Source organism: Panthera uncia (genome assembly GCF_023721935.1).
Source record: "Panthera uncia isolate 11264 chromosome A3 unlocalized genomic scaffold, Puncia_PCG_1.0 HiC_scaffold_11, whole genome shotgun sequence".
NCBI classification, from domain to species: Eukaryota; Metazoa; Chordata; class Mammalia; order Carnivora; family Felidae; genus Panthera; species Panthera uncia.
This window is the reverse complement of record NW_026057578.1, coordinates 23,796,957-23,824,352: the sequence shown is the minus strand read 5'-3', so window position 1 is coordinate 23,824,352 and position 27,396 is coordinate 23,796,957. Positions and strand designations below refer to the sequence as shown.

General features: G+C 39.0%; 1 protein-coding gene across 12 annotated transcripts in view; it reads right to left on the bottom strand.

Annotated features, from left to right (window-relative positions):
- The window catches only part of NCOA6 (nuclear receptor coactivator 6), a 109,110-nt gene that overhangs the window by 23,415 nt on the left and 58,299 nt on the right, over positions 1 to 27,396 (bottom strand). For 6 of the 12 annotated variants that reach the window (XR_007461922.1, XM_049649937.1, XM_049649941.1 and 3 more), the window contains 7 exons: positions 26,856 to 27,011; positions 20,031 to 20,153; positions 11,013 to 11,159; positions 9,417 to 10,307; positions 7,232 to 7,378; positions 3,493 to 4,609; positions 712 to 833 (listed from right to left, as the gene is read on the bottom strand). Coding sequence is in view for 11 of the 12 variants with exons in the window: in XM_049649937.1 (XP_049505894.1) it covers positions 712 to 833; positions 3,493 to 4,609; positions 7,232 to 7,378; positions 9,417 to 10,307; positions 11,013 to 11,159; positions 20,031 to 20,153; positions 26,856 to 27,011 (2,703 nt within the window). In the remaining variant the exon portion in view is untranslated. The other 6 variants (XM_049649942.1, XM_049649947.1, XM_049649945.1 and 3 more) reach the window with 5 other exon arrangements.

Below are 27,396 nucleotides of genomic sequence, written 5' to 3'. Positions count from 1 at the left end.
AAGGCTGCAGGAAAGGCAGGCAAGCAGGATTCGAGTGAAAACATCTTTCCATCTAATCTTACTCCATTTGGATGCCAACTAGAATCTTGATACTGACAAGAATAAAGAAGCACTTGACATTTCAGTCTGATTTTATGAGGACTTAATATCAAGAAGGCTAATCTGAGCAGTATATATACACAGTTGACCCTTGAACAATGTGGGAGTTAGGAGTACTGACCCCCTGTGCAGTTGAGAATCCATGTATAACTTCTGACTCCTCCAAAACTTAAGTACTAATAACCTACCTGTGGACTGGAAGCCTTACATAACATAAATAGTTGATTAACATACATTCTGGGTTATATGTATTATATACTGTATTCTTACAGTAAAGTAAGCTAGAGAAAAGAAAACGCTATTAAGAATCATAAGAGAGCACATTTATACTACTGTATTTACTGAAAAAATTTGCATATAAGTAGATAATGCAGTTCAAACCCATGTTGTTGAAGGGTCAACTGTATATACTACATATACATATGCCTTCAGAAGTTATATTTGAAATTTTTACTTACTATCAAGGCAAAGTTTCCAAATATTAGACACATTTAATTGCTAAAGAAGCCTAGTTAGGAGACAAAACAAAATACCAATGCTTCCTTGAAGAGAAGCCTTGTACTGCTGTATAAATGATGAAAAGTACGCAATCTTTAGCTAACATTTTATCACCTGGTGGTCGGTTTGAAAATTCTGGCAGTTTAGGGCCTGAGTTGTCCAAGTTAATTCCTTGTTCTCCAGGCAATGGCTGCTGATCCGTGTCCTCCAGCCCAGCTGGGCGATTATCTGGGGTACTAAAAAATAAATTATACATTTGGGAGTAAGTTGCTTAGCTTATACATGAAAGTAGCTTAACTTCTCCCCTATTTCTGAAGACATAAAATCTGTTTACATTGTCGTATTTATCATAACTTCCATATCTCTAGTCCGATAAAATATTCACTGTTTGGCATAAAAATAATCCAGCAATTTCATTAAACAATAAAATCTACTTAACCTAATAATAGTATGGCTATTTACTCAAAGTGCTTTCTACAAATTTCTGACATAATGATTTTCAAGTAATCATCCATCGCTTAAATGTTTTAAGACCTGATCATAGTTTGGACTATCAACATTATAAAGTATTATTCTTGTGAAACCACACTATTTTTGGTATAGTTATCAATTTCAACCATGGAGTCCAGATTGTTTATTTTTTGTGGATATTATAGCGGCAGCTCTCACAATTCATAACACCTTGCAAGAAGTTGTAGGTTGGCTGATGAAAATGGTATCCAGAGAATAAAGAAAAATGGAGAATACTAGAACAAAGCTAATTATTTCTGCTACAGAATGAGTATTTGCAGACATCCCCACTGGTTTTGGGATGCTTTCGTTTTTATCTGGTTGTAGCTTAGAATTTTTAGTGGGGAAAAAGAAATGAAAAAAAATGTTATCTGCTAACATCCACATTCCCAAAGAACCAATGTACTCACATCCATTTGGTTTGCAATCTTATTCCTGGCTGTATCTTTCTTCCCTATCTTTAGTTTCCCTTTGCCCTGATATTGGTCACCCAGTTTTAGACAGTATTTGATCTCATTGTATTCTGTGTGGTTTCTAAGCCTTACCTTAAATCCATTTTAAAAAGTCCTAGCACATGGAAATTTAGAGCTTGAAGCAGGTCTTTAGCACATCCAGATGCCTATAGCAATTTGTTCCTTCTATGACTTCTCTCTCACTTCAAATTATAAGGATTCTGTAGGTCTCTTTACTTTCATGGAACTGCACTGCTAAAAAAATCTCAAGATATCTGGTCCAGTCACTTCATGTTATGGATGAGAAAACAAAGGCCCAGAGAGGTGTAAGAAACAGGTCCAAGGCTCCACAGTGACCTAGTGGTAGAGTTAGGAGCAAGTGCTCTTCCTATTATACCTACTGTCTCCCTTTTGTAGGAACCCTGATGCCTATATAAGGCCCTTTCCATAATTTCTAGCCCCAACAAGTAAGCGATCTTCCTCAGAGCTGGTGAAGACAGCAAGAATGCATACTAATGGCAACTGAATAGCCTTACAATTTTAGACTACTGGGAGAAATAAATACCCTCCCAGGACAGCAGGTTGAAAGCAGTAAAGAATTTAACTTAGAGCTACTGGAAAAATTAGATAATTAAAGGTCTAATTAAGTCTGAATTTAGGAAAATATAGTTTGTTAATATACAGTCACAGACTTTTAATTTATAATAATCAAGCAGCAAGTGAGTATGGTATAATCAAAGAAATATCGTGGGAAGGCTCAGAGACAGTTGGGTTTTATTTTGAACATTTATGGTTGTTTAACTAAAACTCTCCTACAGTTCTAGCAATTTGTTTCAATTAACCCATTTTACATTCATTAGTCACTATTCCCTATTAACAAATGTCTCTTCCAATTTTACGATTAAAGGCAGAAAATCCAGTTTAATCAATATGCCCTCTGGAAACATTTTATCAAAGTCAAAAAAACATGATTAACACTTAGCTTCAAGACATGACATATAAATTAATCGTCCTTCCTGCTATGATCTTGCAAAAGAACTCACCTAGAGAACCTTTACTTAAGGGGTAATTGATTTAAAAGGTCCAACCATGTTAGAATGAGGTTTTAAGCTTCTAGGGATGATGGAGATGGAGAGCCTTTACTTACTTATTTTTTCACAAAATAGAGAGCCTTTGAAGGAAAGGCATCTGTACAAAAAATTATTTCTTTTTGTAAAAAGATTTTATTTTTATTTCTTTAAGTAATCTCTATATCCAACGTGGGGCTTGAACTCCCAACCCTGAGATCAAGAGTTGCATGCTCTACAGACTGAGACAGCCAGGTGCCCCCCCAAAACTATTTCCATTTGAGAGAGCGGGGAGTTTTGATAAACTGTTTTCATTTCCAAAACACATTTGGCCTTTCTGGCTCCCTAGTAGCTGTTATAACCCTGAAGTGCTTTGTGGAGTGTCATGTGGTAGCACTGGCTACTTTTCAGTTTCTGTGTGCCACAATCCCTGAGACTATAGACTTAAGAGACATAGATCAGTCAGTTGCAATGTATGAACCTTGTTTGGCTCCTTATTTGAACAAACGATAAAAAAAGAATTAATTTAAGAGAATTAGAAAACTTTGAACACTGTCTGAGTGTGTGAGACTATGGAGAAAGTGTTAGTTTTCCTACATGTTAATGGTATTATGTGTTCATTAAAATAAAAAACCCAACCTGTCCTTATCTTTCAGAGGTACATAGTACTGAAAATATTCACAGTCATTTTGCTTTAAAATAATCAGAAAGGTAATGGGAGATGAAGGCAAGACAGACTATGACTTGGTAATTGTTGAAGCAGAGGGATTTCATACTGTTCTGATTTTATACACGTTTAAAATTTTCCATCAAAAAAAGTTCACATAGAAATAAATACAATTTGAGGCAAAACTATCACAACCTACTTTAGATCTTGCTGACTATTTTTCTTCTTCCGAGGGGGTTTCTTCTTCTTCGGTTTATTTGCGTTGGTATTATTTTGCTTATTGTTTACCCCAAAATGGCCTGCAGAGATGTCACTCTGCAATAAGTTGACCAACAATGGGCTTGTTAGCGTGACATCCTTATTGACCGGGAAGCCAGGATTCTGACCACAGGACATCTGATTTCCATTGGGTGCTCCACTGAAAGGTGCATTGAAAGGCATCCCATGGCCTGAGAAGTGGTTTCCCGAGGCACTGTTTCCCTGCATGGCCTGCACGTGGGGGGGAACCATGTTGGTTTGTTGCATGTTAACATCAGGCATCATCTGAGACAAACTGACATCATTGTTTGCTGTAGTAGCAGGATCACCATGCTGCTGGGCCATGTGTGGGCTGGGCCCTGGTGGTCGCAAGACCTGCCCCTGAATCCCCATAACCTGAGATGGACTGTTGCTCACGGGCCCTTGCTGTGGCAGCATCTGTCCTGATATCTGTCCTGTAAACTGCACCATGTTTCCTTGCATGTTTGGAGTTGGTCCCCTCATTATCTGTGCTGGTCCCGGCATGACATTGGATTGGTTCTGAGTGTTAAACTGCTGCTTATTCCCCTGCATCTGATTGGTCATGATTTGCTCTATCATTGGGTTCTGTTGGAGTAAAACTTGCCCCTGAGGCCCCATCATCTGGTTATGTGGCGCCATCATTTGTGGGCCCTGTTGGGGAAGAATCTGCTTGGGTGGGGTCATCCTTTGAGGCGAGGGCCCAAGATTTTGGCTTTGAGGGTTCACCATCATCTGGCCCTGAGGCATAAGCTGGGCCCTTGAAAGGATCATAGGGTTCTGAGGGTTCAAGGTTCCTTGCTGCTGGACCATCTGGCCCTGGGAGGGCACAATCTGCTGGTGCATGCTCATCAGCTGAGATGGTGGGCCCTGCTGGGGCTGGCCTTGCATGTTGCCCAGGTTCACCTGAGGAACCCCAGAACTACCAGCCTGCTGGCTGTTCATGTTGCCATGAATTCCCATGAGGCCGGGCTGCATCATATTTGGTGGCCCGTGGGACACCTGCATCTGGTTTTGAGGAGGACCAGCTCCTTGACCACCTTAAACAAACAAACAAAAAAAGGACAGTTTCAGATAGAAATACTCTTATATTGGTATTAATATACTCTAATTGGAGAAACACCAATAACCCATATATCCACTGACCAACATAAATAAATATGCTATGTTTGACATATTTTCTGTGGCTTTTTTGAAGTATGGAGACATGACTGTGGAATGATTGGTTACATTCCCAATGACCACACAAGAGAGAAGGGGAAATGGTTTCTTTACTCCTGTTTGGTAACTTAAAGATAACACTTTGAAGATCAACAGTTTACTTTCTTTCAGATGAAATAAAGAGAAAGGCAGTATCTCATTGTTCGAAAATGACATGTAGCTATTTTAAGGTGAAGAAAATTAATGAAAAGCACTGTAGGCTAGTGAAATAAGCTCTGCTTTAGATGAGTCAGGAAAACAACAAACGTGATGCATTGTCTTAGGAAAACCTTGGCAATGCTGAGAAGACATTTAAACATGCTTCCTGGAAAACTAATGACTCTCAAAGTTTACATGTGTGGTATTTGGATGCTGCACGTGAAAGGAAAGAACACCTAATACTTCCTAAGGACAGGTCTCCTCTGCCCCAGTGTGGTAAAAATTCCTTATTCCTTATCTGAAGCTGTGCCTCTGGTGTAAGTCAACTGACAGATAACCCAGAAACTGCAGACAGAGGAACAGCTACCAAGGGATGTTAAAACTTCACTGACCCCTAGGCTCAGAGCTTTGGAGAAATGGTCTCCTCTGAGCCTGCTGGTGTTAAATAAATCTCTGATCCACCAAAACAAACAAACAGACAAACAAACAAACAAAAAACAAAACTTCACTGACCCTTCCCTGTGGCAGTCCCTGGTGGATCATATAGCACATGTCCTATTATCAGTTATTTCTAATTTAGACAAAGACATTGCCTGGCTTGCTGCAGTGTTTACTTATTGTTGGGTCTTTAGGATTTTCCTATAGTTACTTGCATTATCTCCCCCTTTTTACTGAATACTCTTTTAGATTATTTTATAGCTCTTTGTCACTTTTAAGTAAGGACTAGAAAGTGGCAGCCATAATGAAGTTATGAGGCCAATCCACACTCCAGCCAGGGAGGCAGGGGACAAACTGTCCCTTGTTCACATTATTCAGTTTTTCTGAATCCCAAAAAAGATTTTGGGATCATTAGCCTTATAAACTCTTAAACTCCATGATCACTGTATATACTGTATAAACTGAATATTCTATACACACTGAATATACAGTGTATACTCATTCAATCATTAATTACTTCTTGAGTAACTAATATGCACAAGACACTTTTGGTGCTAAGGTAGTATCAATTAACAAGACATACCAAACCCCTGACTCTATGGAGTTGGCAAGAGACTGTAACAGACAAATATTTTTTCAGGAGAACTAAAAGCTAACAAGAGAAATAAAGTAGGGTTAAGAGAACAGAAAATGAGAGACAGGAGTAGAACGATCTTAGGAGAAGTGTGGAAGTCTAAACAGTATGTGCCTGTGGAAGGCACCATATAGAAATACAAAATAGATGTGCTTGGGTGGAAGAATGATGAATGATTTTATCACTATTCATAACTTCCTACAGAAACCATAAATTCACATAACCAGGAACGCAGTTTTGCATTGGTAGATGGGTAAAGTAAAACAGTTTAACCTGCCCTTCTCTCACACTTCAAGAGGTAGTTTGAACTTAAAAAACAAAAAACAAAAAACAAAACTAAGTTAGAACTTTTCTTGTTCCTTAGTGATTTACCATTAAAAGCTGGGACCACACAACTAAATTAACTCTAAGTGGGGATGGGGAGTTCTCCACAGAAAATGTTTGCACTTACTTCATTCCGAACTGGCTCAATGAGAAAGGATAAGAAGATTAGTCCATGTGGTGCCTAAGCAACCAGAAACATGAAGTCTGGGCATATTACAACACTATTTTACAAATTTTTTTAGCCATTCTGCTCTATCCTATTTCTCCACAAATACACTGTCGACATTAAATCTATACTGATTAAAGTCTGTTCTTCAAACACCACATTATAAACCAGAATTTAGACATTCTGCATAAACAAAGCTAACATGTACTATAGAGAGATTTTAAAAGGTGCAGTTGCCCAAAATGCCATGTGTCTCTGTACCTATAGTTTCCTTTGCCAGAAATGCCTTTTGCCCTTTTACTAACTTGGGGGTTGGCAAACCATGGCCCATGGGCCAAATCAAGCCCACTGCCAGCTTCTAAATAAACAATGTGTGGAACACTGCCATGCTCATTTGTCATACTGTTTATGGCTACTTTTGTGCTGTGATAGCAGAGTTAAGTAGTTGCAACAGAGACCATATAATCTGCAAAGTCTGAAATATTTACTATCTGGAGTCCTTTACAGGAAAAAAAAAATTGCTGAAACCTGCTCAAACTCAAGTTTAATTTCCTTTCCTTCGGTTCCCAAGACACTGTACCTACTTTTGATATATTAGTTATTGCCCTGAAAGAATAATTTGGGTTTGAGATTAAGAGAAGGACCAGGATTTATATTTATCTGTATATTCTTATTATCTATCATGGTATCTAACACACAATGTTCAATAAATGTTGGCTGAATAAATCACAGAAAACAAACCTGCATGCTGGACAGTTTGATTTGCTTGCAGCTGAGGGGCTCCTGAATTCCCAGGGGTGGTTGCTGTGGTCGAAGGCACCTGACCTTGTATAAAGTTCGGATTGGCCTGTCCTGCTGAGAAGCCAGGTGGGAGGCGTTTAGGCATTCCTTAATAGAAAACAATGAGTAAGGCAGTTACCTAGCAAATTTATACTCTTGCTTAGATGTGGAATGAATAAGGAAGGATGAGCTGCATGAAGTCTCCACTGGCTTAGCTTTCTCTGTCACACTGGTAAGATCTTTAAATAACAAGGTTGGGAAAGATGGTTAAAAAAATCAACACAATCTCTTACATGAGCATTGTCAAAATGAAAAAGAAATACTAAAAAATTTACACTTAGAACATGCCAAGGAAGAGATGGCAATCTGCTCCCTAAATGTGATCTGAGGCCATGTCACAGCAAGGTTTAGGGCTCACTTTTCTCTGTAATACAACAGACCCCAAAACTTTACATACTTTAACATAGGTACCAAAGTAATATGCTAAATTCTCTCATATTCAAACAAATTGATATGAAATACTATAAAACAAAGAGCTGGGTCCTGATATTAACGATAGGTGATTTTTTTTCCATTGAGGGAAATGGATGACAATCTCCTTTGTGGAAAACTTCCCCCAATATTGTGCTCGTCTCTTGGGAAGAGACAGGACATTAGCAACAATCCATAGGAGCTTCAAAGTGAGGCTATATTAAATTATCATCATGCCTTCCCCTTATAAGGTTTGCTGCAATTCCGACAGCTATGGTACCAAAAGCCATGCTTTAATGGAATCTTACTAAAGTATTACTTCCTTTTATAGGAAGGTTTAATTTCAGAAAACAGATCTGTAAGAAGGAGGATCTCAGAACCCACTCATTGTTTATAACATAGGCCTTGATGTGGCCAGATCACCTACGTGAGCACATAATCTGCTCTATGAAAGCATCAAGACCTAAAGCTCACTTAAAAATTTTTGTTTTAGTCCATTTAAGGACCAATTTTTCAATGTCCTGAAAAACGCTCTGTAGACAAATATGCATTTGTCCTTTCTTTAGCAGTGACAAGTCCCCATTTGCATGCTTCCACTATAATTAAATCAGGAATCACATTTGCAGGAGGGACTACCCAGCTTCCACTGATCCAGGACTAGATGCCCAGAACAGTGAAGTTTGGAACTGAAACATTCTTGCATTTTCTAAAAACTTCTTAGGATTTAAATATCAGAGCCTGCACGTCAGTAAAATTAATTACAAGAGAGTGAAGAGACTGATGAGCAACTTAATTTCACCAGAAACCATGAGAACATGCCTTTGCTATGTTGCACTAAAGATGCAAGGGTTTTTTTCTGGGTAGGCAATGGGTGTCTTTTGGTGGGGATATGTTCATCAGATGACAGTATTACTGGCACTCTCTATACCTTACTGAAAAGCTCCAAGCACATTCATGTGCACTAGATCAATGATTAATAAGATAAATAATAAACATGGAGATGGATAAGTTTTACTGTAATCGTTTTACCTCTCACACATTAAGCTCCATTGCTTTTTCTTCATACAAGAGGCACCTTACAAAATAAATAAATAAATCTCCTTTAGGTATAACTGGTGGAATTCCCTCTCTAAGGAGCAGGCATTGGCATTATAAACTATAAAAGTCAATGATCTCTGAAATTATTCCCCTTTAACACTTTAATCAAACTTAACAAATACCATGCTTACTACTTTACTAAGATTATCAAACTTGAAAACTCGAAGGGCCTTTTCCCCAAAAGACCCTGTATTTATTTTTTTCATTTTTGCTCTATTGCATAATCTTAATTTTTTTTCAACAGCTGAGCAGTTTAAATTAATAAAATGCATGTTTCTTCTGGACATCTTATCAGTCCAAGATCAAGCAAAAGTAATTTAAAAAACAAAATGAAAATCTCTATATTGAGTTTTACCTGCATTTTCATCCAGAGGGCTAGCTTAAATGTAACCAGTAAGATGCTGCATAATGTATCAAGTCAATAATGTATCAAGTTAACTAAGTTACATCAAGTGTCACCACTACATCCACAAAGCCAAATAATTACATCCTCCCTCCATTAACTCTAAAAATTGAAGTTCTACTAAGATCTATCTCCAGTAAATTTATCAACACAAATAGCTTCAGTGCTCCTCACCTCCTAGGCCTGGATGTAAACTCTGTGGCCCCTGGTTTGGTGGCTGCTGCTGCATCACCATGAAGTTAGGTGGCACATTTCCCTGTTGAACCATAGGATTCCGACCGGGAGAGCTGACGGGCTGCTGAAATCCCTGGGGAAGTGGGTTATTTTGAGGTGGCCTTGGTCCCATCTGCTGCTGAGTTTGGTTAACCGTTGGGGAGGATGCAGGGGATCCCTGCTGGAAGGAGGAGGGTGAGGAGGCAGGAGACTTGTTGGTGAGGTGGGGCTGCTGCAGGGGGGTTGGGACCCTGGAGGGCCCTCCCTGCAAGCTCTTCATCTGAGGAGCTGTGAACTGGCCTGGGTTGCTCATCTGAGGAAAGTTTGTATGGGCTTGTGAGGCTTGCTGGCTGCCAAAGGGATATGGAGGGGGCGGGTGGGAAGGTGTCTGTACCGTGGCTAAGGATGGTCTTGCCTGGAGCTGCTGTTGCATTGGGCCAGGCAAGGGAGCCTTCTTCCACCCCTGGCTTGCAGTCATTGTGCCCAGAGAACCCTGGGCTGGAGGAGGCTGAAGGGCTCCAGAAGGCAGCTGGTTCCAGCCTGGAGGAACAGGCACCTGAGTTGGGGCAGTAAACTGGGGTCTCATTCCCTGTGGCTGTTGCTGCTGATGCTGCTGTGGGGGTCTTGCCTGCAACTGCTGCTGCTGCTGCTGCTGCTGCTGCTGCTGTTGCTGTTGTTGTTGTTGTTGCTGCTGCTGCTGCTGCTGCTGCTGCTGCAGCTGGGGAAAATTAGCTGGGTTCATTTGTCTGTTCACAGGGACAGGCTGCATTGGGTGGTGCGGGGGAGCTAAAGATCCTGAGGGATGATTTTGCTGCTGTATATGGAGCCCAGAGAGGAGTGGATCCATTGCATCTGTTTAAAGACAGTCAACAAAGCAATAATTAAACTACTGCAACCCTAGATCCTACAGTAGTCCTGGCAATCATGAAAAATATAGAGTAAAATCCCCTGGTACCTTCAATGAAATGTTTGCAAACACCTTCTATATGCAAAGCAACACACCAAGATGACAGAAAGATGGATACTGTCTAGAAAGAGCTTATGGTTCAAAAGTGGATATAAGAGCCAAACATAAAATGTGGAGAGCAGTATTTTCCAAAGCATATTCTTGGGAACTATGTTCATTAGTGTTATAAGAAAATAAAACAAAATACAGTCAATTTGGTTTGGGAAACAACTGAACCTAACCACCTTAGACAGGTTTCTTCATGGCAGGACTTCCAGTGCCTCCAATACATTAATTCTGAATCTCTAGGGAGGAGGTAACATATGATGCACTTACCAAATTTATTATGGAATTCTCTGCCAAGAAGTATCTTGCAGGACTAAGTAGCCCAAGGAATGCATTGTTAGGAATGTTGGGTTGTAACTGATAAGAGAAAGAGAAATTCTGAGAAGGAAATGGACTTTCAACTTGAAGAAATAGGGCAGATTTTGTGAAGAAGGTGGCATTTAAGTTGGGCAGTTAGGAACGTGGAATCAGAAATAGCTGAATTTTGTAATGATCTCTGCAGAGAGTTCCAGTCTCTTTAAGCCACAAAGATTGGAGGTCATTACCTGACTGAGAAGCAGGGCGAGGAGTCCTGGGCTGCAGCTCTGAATTGGGGCCTGGTGCCATCATGGAAGATGACACATTTCCACTCTGGGGTATCATAACAGTGGCAGGGCTGGTCATCCTTATTAGTCCTAAAGGAAAAAGAAAATCTGTAGAATAGAGTAGTGGAATTGGCACAACATTTGTTTTTAAGTAAAATATTTCAAGAAGATAAAAAGGTATGGAAAATTTATGTACCCATCATCTACCTTGTTAATTAACATTTTGCCCCATTCCCTTCAGATACATATGTAGATACAGCAGAAGTCCCCACTCCTTCCCAATCTCTTTCCACTCCCACTCTCTTATGATTGGGATTAATAGTTACATGCATGTTTATCTTTTCTACATATGTGGAATGTATGTATGCTTTTCTGTATGCTTTTAATCTTTGTATAACTGGCAAAGTCTGTCTTCTTCAGTTTCCTTTTTCTCTTAGTATTATTTTTTGAGATCCATCCATCCTGACTGCTATTTTATGGAACCCACACATTTATTCTCCTGCTGATGAATAGTAAGATTCTCCCTCCCACTGCCCTGAATTTTCAATCTTATAATTCTGCAATGTCATGTATTCTTGTGGACATGTGTCTTTAGACTATATACCCAGAATTCCTAGGTTTTAAATTATAAGCATCTTGATCTTAGTAGATATTGCCAAACTGCTCTCATAAGTGGTTATGCTAGGGGTGCCTGGCTGGCTCAGTCAGAGGAGCATATGACTCCTGATCTCGGGATCATGAGTTCAAGCCTCATGTTGGGTAAGAGATTACTTAGGTAAATAAATAAACTTAAAAAAAAAAGTGGCTATTCCAATTTATATTCCAACTAGCAATTTGAGAACTCCTCTTGTTCCGTGTCTTTCCAATTTCTGATACTGCTAAGGCTTTATAGGATTTACCATCTATATTAATAAGTGAAAATATATTATCCTCTCTTCATGTCTTTGCTTTCTGGCATCAAGATTAAAAAGTAACTTCAAAATAGAGCAGAAAAGCATCTTTCCTCTTTTTCTATGCTCTGGAAGAACATGTGTATCTGTTCTTTAAATGCTTAGTAAACTTACCTGGAAACTATCTGGGCCTGTGGGTTATGCTAATTAATTCATAAGGAGACAGATTTTTAATTATTTCACAATTTCTTAAATACAGATTTTTCAAGTTTTCTTAAGTCAGTTTTGGTTAAATTATATTTTCAAGAAAACTGTTAATTTGCTGCTGCTTCAAAATTTATTAGGCTAAAGTTATTCACAACCTTTTTCCATTCATTGAGATATAATTCACATAGTATAAAATTCACCCTTTTAATTTTTATTTTATGATTCTACTTCTAAACTTTTTAAAGTTTTTTAAAAAATATAATTTATTGTCAAGTTAGCTAATATACAGTATATACAGTGTGCTCTTGGCTTTGGGAGTAGATTCCCATGATCCCAGCGCTTACATACAACACCCAGTGCTCATCCCAACAAGTGTCTTCCTCAATGCCCATCACCTATTTTCCCTTCCTCCTCGCCACCCCTCCCCCGCAATCAACACAGCTTGTTCTCCGTATTTAAGAGTCTCTTATAGTTTGCCTCCCTCTCTGTTTGAGACTATTTTTCCCCTTCCCTTCCCCCAAGGTCTTCTGTTAAGTTTCTCAAATTCCACATATGAGTGAAAACCTATGGTACCTGTCTCTGACTTATTTCACTTAGCACAATACCCTTCAGTCCCATCCATGTTGCTGCAAATAGCATGATTTCACTCTTTCTCATTGCCAAGTAGTATTCCATTGTATATATAAGACACATCTTCTTTATCCATTCATCAGTTGATGGACATTTGGGCTCTTTCCATAATTTGGTTATTGTTGATAGCACTGCTCCAAACATTGGGGTACATGTACCCCTATGAATCAGCACTCCTGTATCCCATGGATAAATGCCTAGTGGTGCTATTGCTGGGTCATAGGGTAATTCTATTTTTAATTTTTTTTTTTGAGGAAGCTCCATACTGTTTTCCAGAGTGGCTGCACCAGTTTGCATCACTACCAACAGAGCAAGAGGGTTCCCATTTCTCCCCATCCTGGTCAACATCTGTTGTTTCCTGAGTTGTTAATTTTAGCCACTCTGACTGGTATGAGGAGGTATCTCAATGTGGTTTTGATTTGTATTTCCCTGACATACTATAAAACTCACCCTTAAAAAAATTTTTTTTTATTTTTTGAGAGCGAGCAAGCATAAGCTGGGCAGGGACAGAGGGGGAGGAAGGAAGAGAATCTGTGCTGACTACACAGCCCAATATGGGGCTCAATCTCACGGAGTATGAGATCATGACCTGAGCTGAAATCAAGAGTCAGACGCTTAACCCGCTTAACCTACTGAGCCACCCAGGTGCCCCAAAATTCACCCTTTTGAAGTGTACACTTTTTTCTTTCTTTACATTGCTTATGACTTCTTTTTGTTTTACCAGGTTCATCAGTTTTAGTTGTTTTTTTCAAACAAACATCTTTGGTTTTGCTGCTTTGTTCTATTTTTAATTTATACTTTATCTCTGCTCTTATCTTTATTACTTCCTTCCTCCTAAGTTATTATTACTCTGTTCTTTTTCTCAATTCTTAGGTCAGAAACTTAGATTCTTAATTTTCAGTTCATGTTCTGCTCTCATATAGTTATCTTAGGGCTTAAATTTTCTTCCAAGCCCTGTATTGGTTACATCTCACAAATTTGGTATGTATTTTTGCTGTCCACCATGATTGCTTTTAAATCATGGATATTCAGAATATATTTTACATTTTCTAAAAATACAGCATATTTTGGTTAGCTATGTTTTGTTTGCCACTGACTTAATTGTACTGTGGTCATAGAACATGATCTGTGTGATACCAATATTTGGTATTTAATGAAACTTGGTTTTAGAAACACATATAGTCAATTTGTATAAATGTTCCATTTGTACTTGAAAAAATTAAAATTCCCGAATTAGTAGTGCATGTTTTCTATATACCTCCATTATGTCAAACTTTTTTTCGTATGTTATTCAAGTTTTATCCTTACTAATTTTCAAAATAAGCTTAATACATCAATTACTAACACAGGTGTGTTAACAGGTCTCTGAAGATGTGATATCTCCATGAATCCTGTCCACTTTTGTCTCACATATTTTAAGGCTAGGTTAGTAAGTACATAAAAGTTTAGCTGTCTTCCTGATGAATATTTCCTCTTATATCATACAGAGACCCTATTTACCCTAATGCTTTTTATCTTAAAGTCTGTTGATATACCCTTTTTCTTGGTTAATATTCACATGTATTATCTTTTTTTCCATCCTTTTAACTATGAACTGTGTTCTTATGTTTTATGTGCTTCCTGTAAAAGCACATAAGTAAGCCTGAGATTATTATTCAATCTGATTAATCACCATCTTTTTATCAGTGTTCATAATATGTTTACCTGTACTGTTACTATATATTTTGATTCATTTTATCATCTTAGGATACCACTGCTCTTTACTCCTTCTTTCTATGGTGATTTCCTATTTTTTCTATGCTGTTTTCCTAATTTTCTTGGATTTTACTGGATTTTTTCTAACATGTCCTTCCTTTCTACCTCTCCACTACTAGTTTAGGAGTTATACATTTTAGGAGTGCCTTGGTCAACTTCAGCTTAGGTCATGATCTCACGGTTCATGGGTTTGAGCCCCACATCGGGCTCTGTGCTGACACCTAAAAGCATGAAGCCTGCTTCAGATTCTGTGTCTCCATCTCTCTCTGCCCCTTGCCCACTTGCACTCTGTCTTTCTCTCTCTCTCTCTCTCAAAAATAAACATTAAAAGATTAAAAAAAAAAGTTATACATTTTACTTCTATTATTTTAATGATATCTTTAAAATGTCAACAGACATAATTTAAAGAGTATGCTTTATTTAAAGTATTTATTTCAAGTATTGCTAAATAAGCCAATACTTATGTAGATTTGCCCCATGTTTACCAATTATTTAGCTCACCATTCCTTCTTGGATCTTATTTCTTCCATCTTAGGGTCAATTTTCTTCTTCCTGAAGTAGATTCTTGAGCACTGCAATTAGCAAGAGTCTGGCAATGGTAACTTCTCTTAGTGTCTTTGAAAATGTATTAAAAAAAAATTTTTTTTTAATGTTTATTTATTATTGAGAGACAGAGAGACACAGAGCATGAGCAGGTGAAGGGCCAAGAGATGGAGAGACACAGAATCTGAAGCAGGCTCCAGGCTCTGAGCTGTCAGCACAGAGCCAGATGTGGGGCTCGAACTCACAACCGTGAGATCATGACCTGAGCCAAAGTCGGACGCTTAACCGACTGAGCCACCCAGGTGCCCCAAAAATGTATTTTATACTACTCTTGATAGTACAGATAGGTTTAAAATTCTAGGCTGTCAATTATTTTCTCATCACTTTGAAAATATTATTTCAATGTTTCCTGGCTTCCAGGGTTGCTACTGAGAAATCAGCTGTGATCTGATAGTTTTCTCTTTGTAAATAATTGATCCTTTATTGTGAGTTGCTTTTAACATTCTCTTTGTTTTTTGTTTTATAGTTTTTCAAATTTGTGTCAAACATGGATTTATTCTAATTTATATTGCTCAGTATTTCTGAGGATTCACATCTTTCACCAATGTTGGAAAAAATTTCAGCCATTCTCTCTGTTGTCATCTTCAATTTCTTTATTTTCTTCTTCTGGAACCCTTTTCAGATATATGTTAAATCTCATTTTATCCATCATGTCTCTTGACCTCTTTCATATTCCCATCTCTTTATTTTTAATTTGCTGCATTCTAGGTAATTTCTTCATATTAACCTTCCAATTCAGCTGTGTCTAGTTTGCTGAACAAGTTATTTACTTCAATAATTTTTAAATTTCTAGAAGTTCTGGGTTTTTTCCCCAAAATTCTGGGTTTTTTTTAATTAAAAAAATTTTTTTAATGTTTTATTTTTGAGAGAGACAGAGAGTGATCTTGCACAAACCGCAAGATCATGACCTGAGCCAAAGTTGGATGCTTAACCGACTGACCCACCCAGGCACACCTCAAATTTTATTTAATGTTTATTTATTTTTGAGAGAGACAGAGAGTATGAGTGGGGAAGAGGCAGAGAGGGAGAGGGAGACACAGAATCAGAAGCAGGCTCCAGGCTCTGAGCTATCAGTACAGAGCCCAATGTGGGGCTCAAACCCACAAATGGGGAGATCATGACCTGAGCCAAAGTTGGATGCTTAACCAACTGAGCCACCCAGGTGCCATTCCAAAATTCTGTTTTAATGGTGTCTTGTTCTCTTGTGATTTTCATCATTTTAAACACCCTGATACTCCTACTATTATAAATTATCTAGAATTTTGGAGGGAGGGAGTCTAGTCCTACATTTTATGAATCTGGAGTATAAACTCATTTATACTAGGGCTTTAACTATGAGAAGTCTGCAATGGCTCAGGTTGAGAATGTGTCCCTCCAGAGCATCAACAATTATTACCAGTCTAGAACCACTTAATAATTTAGCTTGACTGTTCCAGGGTCATTTCAATAATATATTAAATGTCCAGGGTGCCTGGGTGGCTCAGTAGGTTAAGCGGCCGACTTCGGCTCAGGTCATGATCTCACGGTCCGTGAGTTCGAGCCCCGCATCGGGCTCTGTGCTGACAGCTCAGAGCCTGGAGCCTGTTTCAGATTCTGTGTCTCCCTCTCTCTCTGCCCCTCCCCTGTTCACGCTCTGTCTCTCTCTGTCTCAAAAATAAATAAATGTTAAAAAAATAATAATAATATATTAAATGTCCAACATGAATCAGAGTAGAAAAGACAATTCCATAATCACCATTTCCCCACCTCCCAACTAGAGCCCAGGCCAAGACACATAAGTTTTGCATTTGTCTCCCTCTGTGTCAGAGGGTGAAAATTTTCTAATCTACCTTTCACTGAAAATTCTAGTTTCAAATTGATAACTTCCTTCTTTATGTAGACCCAAGCCAAGATTTCATATTTTATCCCTTCCTGGCCATTCAAACTCAGAGCCTTTGGTCCCTGCAGAATCTCTTCATTTGTTTACTGCTACTTAAATTTTCATTTTTGACTTCTTTTTCACTCTGGGGATTTCCTTTGAGTTCTTACAAGGTCAGCCATGCATTAAATGTTATATTTTGTCTAGCATTCTTGGGTGTTTTGTAGTTGGGACAGTTGGATAAATGTTTATCTGTCTATAACTGGATTTGTCTCTGAGAAACCCCCCTCCATTTTTCAAAGATGGTAATTAGACAGTAAGAAAGTTCTCTGGAGATAAGAAACAGGTTTTCTCAGTTTACAATGAGCTTTCTATCTCCAGAAATGTTCAAGAGCATGCTGACTACATGTTCAGTAATGACACTCTAACATATATTCCAGCACTAGGTAGGAATCTGCACGAGATCCATGGTTCTCAACTGGGGGCAATTTTGTCCCCCAGAGAATGTTTGGCAACATCTGAAGACATTTTTGTTGGCACAACTAGGGGGGAAGGTGTGGTAGTGCTATTGGCATCTGGTAGGTAGAGGCCAAGCAGGCTGCTAAACATCCCACAATGCACAGGACAGCTGCCCACAGCAAAAGATGATCAGCCCAAAATATTAACAGTGACAAGGTCAAGAAACCATGACTAAATGACTATGGCACCCTTACTAATCTTGGCAGTTCTATATGGCTACAAAAAAATTTAAAAAAAAAAGCCTATGGATTAAAAAAGGCTTTTAATTACAAAAGACTTCTGGCTTATCAGTCAACTTCTGTTGCCAGTGCTAAGCGAAGAAAGTAATACTAAGAATAATTGACAATCCAAGACATTCTAGACAGACAATTCCAAAGTCATTTATTATTGTTTTAGAGGGTAGTTAAGATCTCTTTCCCTTAAAACTTTTCTCTGTTTATAAATGTTCAACCTAATATTAAATTTTATTTGCAACCATTGTCCCAATGGACATCAGAGAAAAATATTCCTAAAATACGCTTGGCAGTAAAGAAAGATACCTAGGGGTTAAAATGTTGGTATGACTACAGATCATTACTTCAACTTTATTATTCCTTCAACTTTGTATTACATATGTTAGCACAATCAGTACCCTTCATTAAATTCCAATCTAACTTGATTTCAACCTTAAGCTTCTAAGTTTCCTATGTTGACAATGAACTATATCACTATAATTTACACTTACATCCTAGAGATGCTTAGTAAATATGCCTGCTATTTGCCAGATACTTGCATTAGTGTGTTCATGTCAGTTTTAATAGAGTCCTAAAAATGTAAGGCTGGAAGGGATCCACAGCATTCTTTCTAGGACGTAAATATGTTTCCAGGCAATTACGGCCAGTAAATATTAAGTCATTTGTCCAGGAGTTAAGACTAAAACCCAGATTTCTTGTCTCTCATTCTAGATCTATTCTTTTACTAACTATATGCAACTTGGCCAGAGTTTTCCCACTCTGGTTCTTCAGTAGTGGCACTAGCATCACTGATTATCTCTCATTAAGCTACCATAATACCAAATGCTCAGATTTCTGTGGAGAACTATAACTATACTGACTCCCTACTACAGGTACCAGGATAGGTACTGTTTATCTGCCATGTGGTATTCCGTAACAGCTCAACAGCACAGGTCCTGACATATAATAGGAACTCTGTAAATGTCAGCTACATGGCTCAGGGCTCATCCACCTTCAAACATGAGCACAAAAGACTGTAGGCATTACTATCTGATTTTTTAGGTGAAGAAACTATTGCTTGGAGAGGTATGGTGACTAGCTTGAGGTAACCAGGAAATGGCACTGCCAGGATAAAAATCTAGTCCCAATTTTATATGGCCAAGTCTTCAGCTACAGTTTGGAATAATGGTTTTATAAATTAAGTTTCTCCATTCTGCTCTATTTCTTCCAGAGCTACTGTGGTAAGTGGGAATGTGAATGACTCAGTATAGTTTCAGGTGGTTACTCTGCTTCAACCACAGCAGCTGTGCTTTTCTGGTTTATTTGAATAAAAGGTCCTAAAGCAGAAAAAGTTTGAAAGCCACTAATGTAGTGATAAGAGCACTGGACTAGGAGTTAAATCCGTGATATTAGTCTATTTCTACTTGACCCTGGGTAAACTGCTTCCTTTCTGTGAGCTTCAGTTTCCTCAGCTTTAAATGAGAGAGTCCACTCAATTCTAATATTTTGTGATTCACAGAATGTTGAGTTCATTCTCTAAAGAAGAAATCTCAGTTTTACTAGAAAAGTTAACAAATAATTTATAACTCTCTCAAATTCTAAATATCTAAAAACACATATTCTTCCACATATTCTTCAGATTCCACATAAACACAAAGAACTTTCGGCTCAGATTCTCAGCCTCATAGAAAATGGGTGGCAATTGGAAAGCTACATACTCCATTATACTATAAACATTCTGAAGGTAAAAAACATTTTATTCATTTCTTTTTTTTTTTAATTTTATCTTCTTTATTTTATTTTTTTAAAAACAAAAATTTTTTAATGTTGATTTATTTTTGAGAGACAGAGACAGAGTGCGAGTTGGGGAGGGATAAAGAGAGAGGGAAACACAGAATCTACAGCAGGCTCGAGGCTCTGAGCTGTCAGCACAGAGCCTGACGAGGGGCTCAAACCCATGAACTGCCAAGATCATGACCTGAGCGATGCTTAACTGACTGAGCCACCCAGGCGCCCCTATTTTATTCACTTCTATCTCCAACACTTTGAGCAGAGTCTGTCCTACAATAAGAACTCAACAAATGTTTGCTGCACAGCTCAGTGCTCATCTATCTACATTTAAGCACGAGCCCATGCTCTGTGATTCTACCTTCCTGAGTGATTTAAGTCTTATTTTCCTAAATCAGTAAACAGTGATGTGTCAGGAACCCCCACCTATTTTGCAAAACTCAAATGATCATACATTAGCAGATAAAGGGAAAAAGGAAACCAGTAAAATGTCATATAACTGAGTGGGAGATCTCACCTGGACCACCTGCCATGGGAAATGTCGCCTCCATCCTAACTGAATTTCCGGCTCCCATGGGTCCATTCATTCTCACATCTTGGCTTCGGTTCTGAGCCAAAGCCAGGTTGATAGCACCTTCCCCTGAAAAAATGACAGGTTACAAAAAAGGAAACCATAAGAATAAGACGCAAATGTTTTTTAAAAACAAGTACACAAAAACTTTAGTTTTCTGTGTTTTTAAAGAACTATGGTAAATTTACCAACCACACAAAGGGGAGGTTCAATACTATATAGGTCTTTCTTCAACTTCACTTGAGTAAGTTTACTTACATGAAGCACAAGGAAAACATAATCAATCCTCACAATACAGCAGATGGACAATCATTAATGATGTATGGTGTCAGGAGAGAGTTTGTAACTCTGAGTGACTATTTTCAACTAGCTCATAGTGTGTGCATGTGTGTGTACATGTCCATGTGTGCAAGAAGGAATTAAATGTTCTCAGAAACTCTCAAACTCCTAGATTACCTTTTGGGAATTTATGACCAGAAGGTAGAGAAAAGAGTAAGTTTAATGGAGAAAGAACATATGATGGTATAGGGACACTGTAGTATTTGTGAGCAAAATCCCATTTCCCTTTCAACTAGTGCAGCATAAACAGATATCCATTAGAGATATTTATGCAATGAAGAGTAGATAGATTGCTACTAATGTACTTTTGCAGCATCTAATTATAAGACCAACACTCACATGAAGTTTTTAATGCTTACAAAATTTTATCTCATCTGAACCTCACAATACCCTGGTAGGTAACATCTAGAAGTGTTCCAACTTATTAGACCCTAAACTTAGAGGTAACTTACTTAAATTTTACTTGGTTTAATGATAAAAAGAAACAAATTTCAGGAGACTTCCTCTGCTTAATTCAAAATTTTGACTATTGTTACTGTGGATGATAGCACCACCATGTGGACAGATAGAAGTATAGCTAACCAGTGGCTAAGAAGGTCAAAGGCAGCATTCTTTGGCATCCTTCCTTATGTACTGTAGGGTTCTGGATTACAGAGCCAGATGATAAAGTAGGAAGCTAATGAGGACACAGTAGTTTCCTGTCTTATCACTGATAAGTGACCCTTCTGTATTAAGTATTTCCACCAGGCAGGTAGGCTGGTTGGTCACAGGGAACAAACATCCTACTAATAAGGGACTGATTACCAGGGTTACAAGATGCTCTAAACTGTTTGCCTCTGGGAGTTAGGAATAAAAGAAAAAGAGAATACAGACCTTGAAGGTTTCCAATAAAAGGAAGCAACTATTAATATACCAAACTTAAGACATTCTTTTTTAAAAAAATTTTAATGTGTATTTATTTTTGAGTGAGAGTGAGTGAGAGAGAGAGACAAAGCACGAGTGGGGGAGGGGCAAAAGAAAGGGAGACACAGAATCCAAAGCAGGCTCCAGGCTCCGAGCTGTCAGCACAGAAACCAATGCGAGGCTCGAACTCACAAACCTAGAGATCATGACCTGAGCCAAAAATGGACACTTAACCAACTGAGCCACCCAGGCTCCCCACTAAAACATTCTAAACAGAAAGAGTATTTATTCTTGAAATGGACATGAGATTATTTCAGTTCTCTGCTTAAAACTGTTCCAATGCTTCCTACTGTTGTAGAAATAAAAGCCAAACTCCTTAACAGGGTACAAAAGGCCTTAGTAATCTATCTAGTCCAGTGCTGTTCAACAGAAATATGAGTCACACATATAATTTTAATTTTTCTAGAAGCCACAGTGAAAAGATAAACAAAAAAACAAACAAAAAAAACCCCAGGTGAAATTAATTGTAATATACTTTATTTGACTCAATATATCCATGCTATATCAATATAGCACATGTCAGTTTGAACTAGCCACATATGCTCAACAGCCATACGTGGTTTGTGGCTACCATATTTAAGAGCTCAGATGTGGCTCTTGCCTACCACTCTAACCTCAACTCACACTATATTCTCCTTCAATAATAAGGATTCAGCCTCAGTGGCATTTTAAAAAATTTCTTAAGCACACAAAGCTGCTTCTCACCTCAAGGCCTTTGCACATATAGTATGTGCAAATAGTTGCCTCTAATAGTTCTACTCTCTTCACATGAGCCAACTTCTCAGTATTCATGTAATCTTAAGTGTCACAGGCTCCAAAAGACCTCCTCCAACTGTCTTATCCAAGGGTAGGTCACCCTTATCAGAACATCGTGTTCTTCTTTTTTTTAATGTTTATTTATTTGAGGGGGGGAGGGTAGAGAGAGAGGGAGACACAGAATCCAAAGCAGCCTCCAGACTCTGAGCTGTCAGCATGGAGTCCGATGCAGGGCCTGAACTCACAAACCGTGAGACCATGACCTGAGCCAAAGTCGGATGCTTAACTGGCTGAGCCTCCCAGGCACCCCAGAATATCATGTTATTTCTTCAGAGCACATCCCATGTAATGACTTACTCATTCACTTGTTTTATTGTCTGCCTCATCCATTACTATACAAGGATAACCATGAATCTGCCCTGGTTCCTTTTTATATCTTTTGTTCTGGGATAGTTATTAATAGCACCCCTTTGGGGTGCCTGGGTAGTTCAGTTGGTTGAGCATCCAACTTCAGCTCAGGTCATGATCTCGCGGTCCGTGAATTCGAGCCCGCATCGGGCTCTGCGCTGACAGCTCAGAGCCTGGTGCCTGTTTCAGATTCTGTGTCTCCCTCTCTCTCTGACCCTCCCCCCAGTTCATGCTCTGTCTCGGTCTCAAAAATAAATAAAACGTTAAAAAAAAAATTTTTTTTTTAAAAATAGCACCCCTTTTACTCTCAAAAGTGTCCTAATTTAGATGATAAATTATATGGCCACCCTAATTATATCCTTAATACAGAGAACAGTGTCTAATACATGGTAGGTACTCATTAGCTATTTGAGTATATTATGAATTGTTATCTTATAACCTTACAAAGAACTATAGGCATTTTTCCAAATGATGAATGCATTCCTGGGAAACCCCACATTCTATAAAAACTCACACTGAAAATAATAGGTTTTATGGGAAAAACAATGTTGTTAGGATTTACTCAAAATGTATGTGGCTTTGTAATCAGAGTTCTAATGAAAACATTAACTGGTGGAGGCAATATATCCAAGAACATTTACAGTGGAAATGCCCGGTTAAAGATGCTATGATAATGCAGATTCAGTAAAGCTCTGAGCCATTGGGGCTGCCATTAAAGCAGACACAGGAGGAAGTGAACTTGTCACAAGCAAGAGCCATGCAAGTGCACTTGGGGTGCACTTCTGGGGAAGGTATCTAAATTCTCATCCTTAATTACCTTAAAACAGAGCTGAAAGGACTCCCACCTATGCAGTAGCTGAGTTTTTTTTTTTCTTATAATCATCCTTCTATTCTATTTCAGCTTCCCTTGCCTTTTTTATATGAATACACACAATTCTCACATTATAGTGCTATCATTCTCCTATTTGCCAACTGCATATAAGCTAACTGGTGCCAAAGAAACACACATAAAGAACACTACAGGCTCCCAAACTCACTGATTAGGGGTCAGCAAACCACAGCCTATGGGCCCAATCTAGTCTGCTGCCTATATACTTAAATAACATGTAACTGGAACACATCCATGTTTATTCACTTACATATTGCTTATGGCTGTTTTGCACTGCAAGTAGACTGAAATCGTTGTGACAGAGATCTTAGGGCCCACAAAGTCAAAAGAATTTATTCTCTGGCCCTTTACAGAAAAAGTTTGCAGACTTCTGCTTTAAATCACCATGAATTAATAGAGGGGACACAAAATATACTCAAAAAAGATGTCTTCCCAACTCCCTGGCCAAAACTCAAAAAAAGGAAGGGTACAGGGAGTGTTCTTCTATGGAGAACGGGCTGTGCAACCTGACCTTACACCCTTGCAGCAGACACCTCTTACAACTTACAAAGGCATCAGCTTATTACCAGTTTCACAAAAGCAAAGCTGCTGCCACCACTTTCACTCCTGCCCGAATTCTGAGGGAGCACAGAGAGAGAAAAGGAGGTCACCTGGGACACATATGCATACCCTAAAAGTTAAAGGACCCTTTTCTGTAATGTGATAATCACTACCATACGTGAATTTCACAATTTCTTGAAATACATATTATCTACTTTACTTTCTTGATGGTTCTTATGCTTTTTTTTTTTTTTTTTTTTTTTAAATTTATTTTTGGGACAGAGAGAGACAGAGCATGAACGGGGGAGGGGCAGAGAGAGAGGGAGACACAGAATCGGAAACAGGCTCCAGGCTCCGAGCCATCAGCCCAGAGCCTGACGCGGGGCTCGAACTCACGGACCGCGAGATCGTGACCTGGCTGAAGTCGGACGCTTAACCGACTGCGCCACCCAGGCGCCCCGATGGTTCTTATGCTTTAATTTATGGCTATAAAGGGGAGCTAGCACCTTATCTTTTTAAAAGAACTTAAGGGAAGCAGGTCTGATTAAAAGAAGAAACTGGTGTTTTCTTTCTCCAGTGGAAAACACTACCATGTAAGTTTTCAAAGCCCTTTTAACTCACATAAATAGGGTAACAGACTATAAAACGTTTAGAGTTTAAGAAACCACTTATGTGTTTTCATTTTTTTTTTTTTTCAACGTTTATTTTATTTTTGGGACAGAGAGAGACAGAGCATGAACGGGGGAGGGACAGAGAGAGAGGGAGACACAGAATCGGAAACAGGCTCCAGGCTCCGAGCCATCAGCCCAGAGCCCGACGCGGGGCTCGAACTCACGGACCATGAGATCGTGACCTGGCTGAAGTCGGACGCTTAACCGACTGCGCCACCCAGGCGCCCCATTATGTGTTTTCATAAAATATAAACGGCCTACATAGTGCTATGTAGCCAACAGCTGTTTTACTTCCACTCTTCCCAAAAGTTCATCCTATATCCTATAGATTGCTGTGAATTAATGTTACTTCTCTGGATCCTTTTAGACAATCAACCATTTTTCATAATAGGCTGGTTGTTGTTTAAACCTCTATTCCCTTTTTTATCAAATGATGGGATTTACCCCATTTCTCTACCTATAATCCTCTCTAAATCTTCATTTGTTTGCTGCTATTGCCCCCTTTGGGGCACAGCAACGTACAATCCTACACTGCACAAAATGTGTCTCACTCCTGCACATGAAGTATTAACCTTTTTGGCTGCCAAGGTTTTGTGGCGCATTTAGGCTCTAAGCAAACACGGAGTTAGGAAGGTTTGGCCCACCAGTAGAAGGAAAGGCTGAAATCACTGGTTGCCACTATGTCTGCATCAATACAGGAGGGGAAGAAAGGTTCTAGTTCACGGGGCCTCCAAAGATAGAACCTCCTCTGTGCTTCCCCCTTCCTGGTACTTCTCTCTCACAGGTCTGTCTCCCTCACCAAGATCAGGAAATTCTTTTGAGCTTATAACAGCAAGGACCATATTATACTTATCACTGTATTCCAAGCGCTAAAGCAAAGTGATGCTATTATGTGTGTGCTTCCCTTGCCTTCATTCAACATATGTTTACTCAGGAAACTAACATGTTCCAGGAAAACAGAACTACAACAGTGAGCAAAACCAGACATGGTCTCTGCCCTACTGGAGCTTGCAATCTAGGAGAGAATAAAACAATAATGAAACAATTGCTCTGATGAAAGTGTGACATAAATGATCTAAGGACAAAGACCAGACTTTTGTGACAGCATATAACAAAGGACTCTGAATTAGTCAAGGAGTTCAGAAAATATATCCTCAAGAAGATTTAAGCTAATACGTGAAGGCTGAGTAGGTGTTAACTAAGGAAGGGGGAATTGGTAAGGGACAATATTCCATATAGAGAATACATAAATGCAAAGGGCCCATGGCAGGAGGAAGAAATGCATATTCAAGGAACCAGAAGAAAGCTGGAAAGGCTGGAATAGACAGCAAGGAGGAGGGTTGGATGAGTTAAGATTGGATGAGAAAGGTAGAGTAGAGGCCAGACCACACAAGTTCCATGAGGTTAGAGTAAGAAGTTTGGTCTTTATTCTGTGAATAACAGCAAGCCAAAGCAGGGGTTTTAGGCTGGATACTGTGTGTGTGTGTGTTTGTGTGTGTGTGTGTGTGTGTGCGTGTGTGTGTGTATGTGTGTGTAGCATATTTTCATTTTGAAAAGACCATTCTGGCAAAATATTTGAAAAATGAATACTGCTACAAAAAGGACCATTTAGGGCCTCCTAATCTCTGTTAGATGACTAAAGAAATAAATACTAAAGCTTATTTGGTAGACAGAAGCAAATGAAATTAGATATTCCTTAAACAACAGATAAGTTAAAGGGCACCTTCGTGGCTCAGTTGGTTAAGCACCTGACTCTTTGATTTCAGCTCAGGTCATGATCTCACACTTTGTGAGTTCAAGCCCCGAGCTGGGCTCCACGCTAACAGTGCAGAGACTGCTTGGGGTTGTCTCTCTCTCTCTCTCTCCCTCTCTCTCTCTGCCTCTCCACTGCTGATGCTCTCTCTCTTCAAATAAATAAATAAACTTAAAAAAAAAAAAAAAGACAAATCAGTTCCTGGTCAGGGTGCCAATAAAATCCAAATCTGACAGACAGACAAAATGAGCCAAGGGAATGGAGTCTGAAGCTATGGATGTGGAAGCATCACCCAGACAGAGCCTCAATCCCTCCTTACCCTAAGGTGTGGCAATGGGAAGTACAGGTTACGTGAGTTACTTGGCATTCTGAAACAGGAGGGGAACAGACAAAGCAGCAAAGAAAATCATGCTACATTCTATTGTTGTTATGATCTGGGTCCAGATAGGCACCTTCAATCTGAACGGAGAGAATCCCCAGATCCCGAAGCTGCTGGTTGTTGCTCTGAGCCAGGATCCGTAGCCGCTCCGCTGCTTCCCGGGGGATGTTGAATGTCACACGCACGCTGTTCCAGGGCTCCACCTTCTGTACCTTTAGCTTGCTGGATTCTTGGTCATGAAAGAAAGTGAATAATATTAGTAATCTTTTAACCACCAGAAGACATGGAACAAACAAAACTAACCAAAAGCAAAAGAACAAGGCAGAGCATTGCCTTGGAGTAGCTGTGAGAACTTAGTCTTTGGCATTAGACAGACTTCAAATCTAATTCCAGTTTTAGCACTTAGCACCTGAGTGGCCATGAACAAATTATTCAACCTTTCTGAAACTTACCTTTCTCTTCTTTAAAACCATGAAAAAACTATTTCATGAGAATGTGAGTACTAAATGAGAAAATATATGCCAAAAACCTAGCACAGGCCCTGATATACACACATGCAGTAAATACATGGAAAGCAGTAAGATGGAGTAAGGATTATAAGAGAGAGAAAGAGA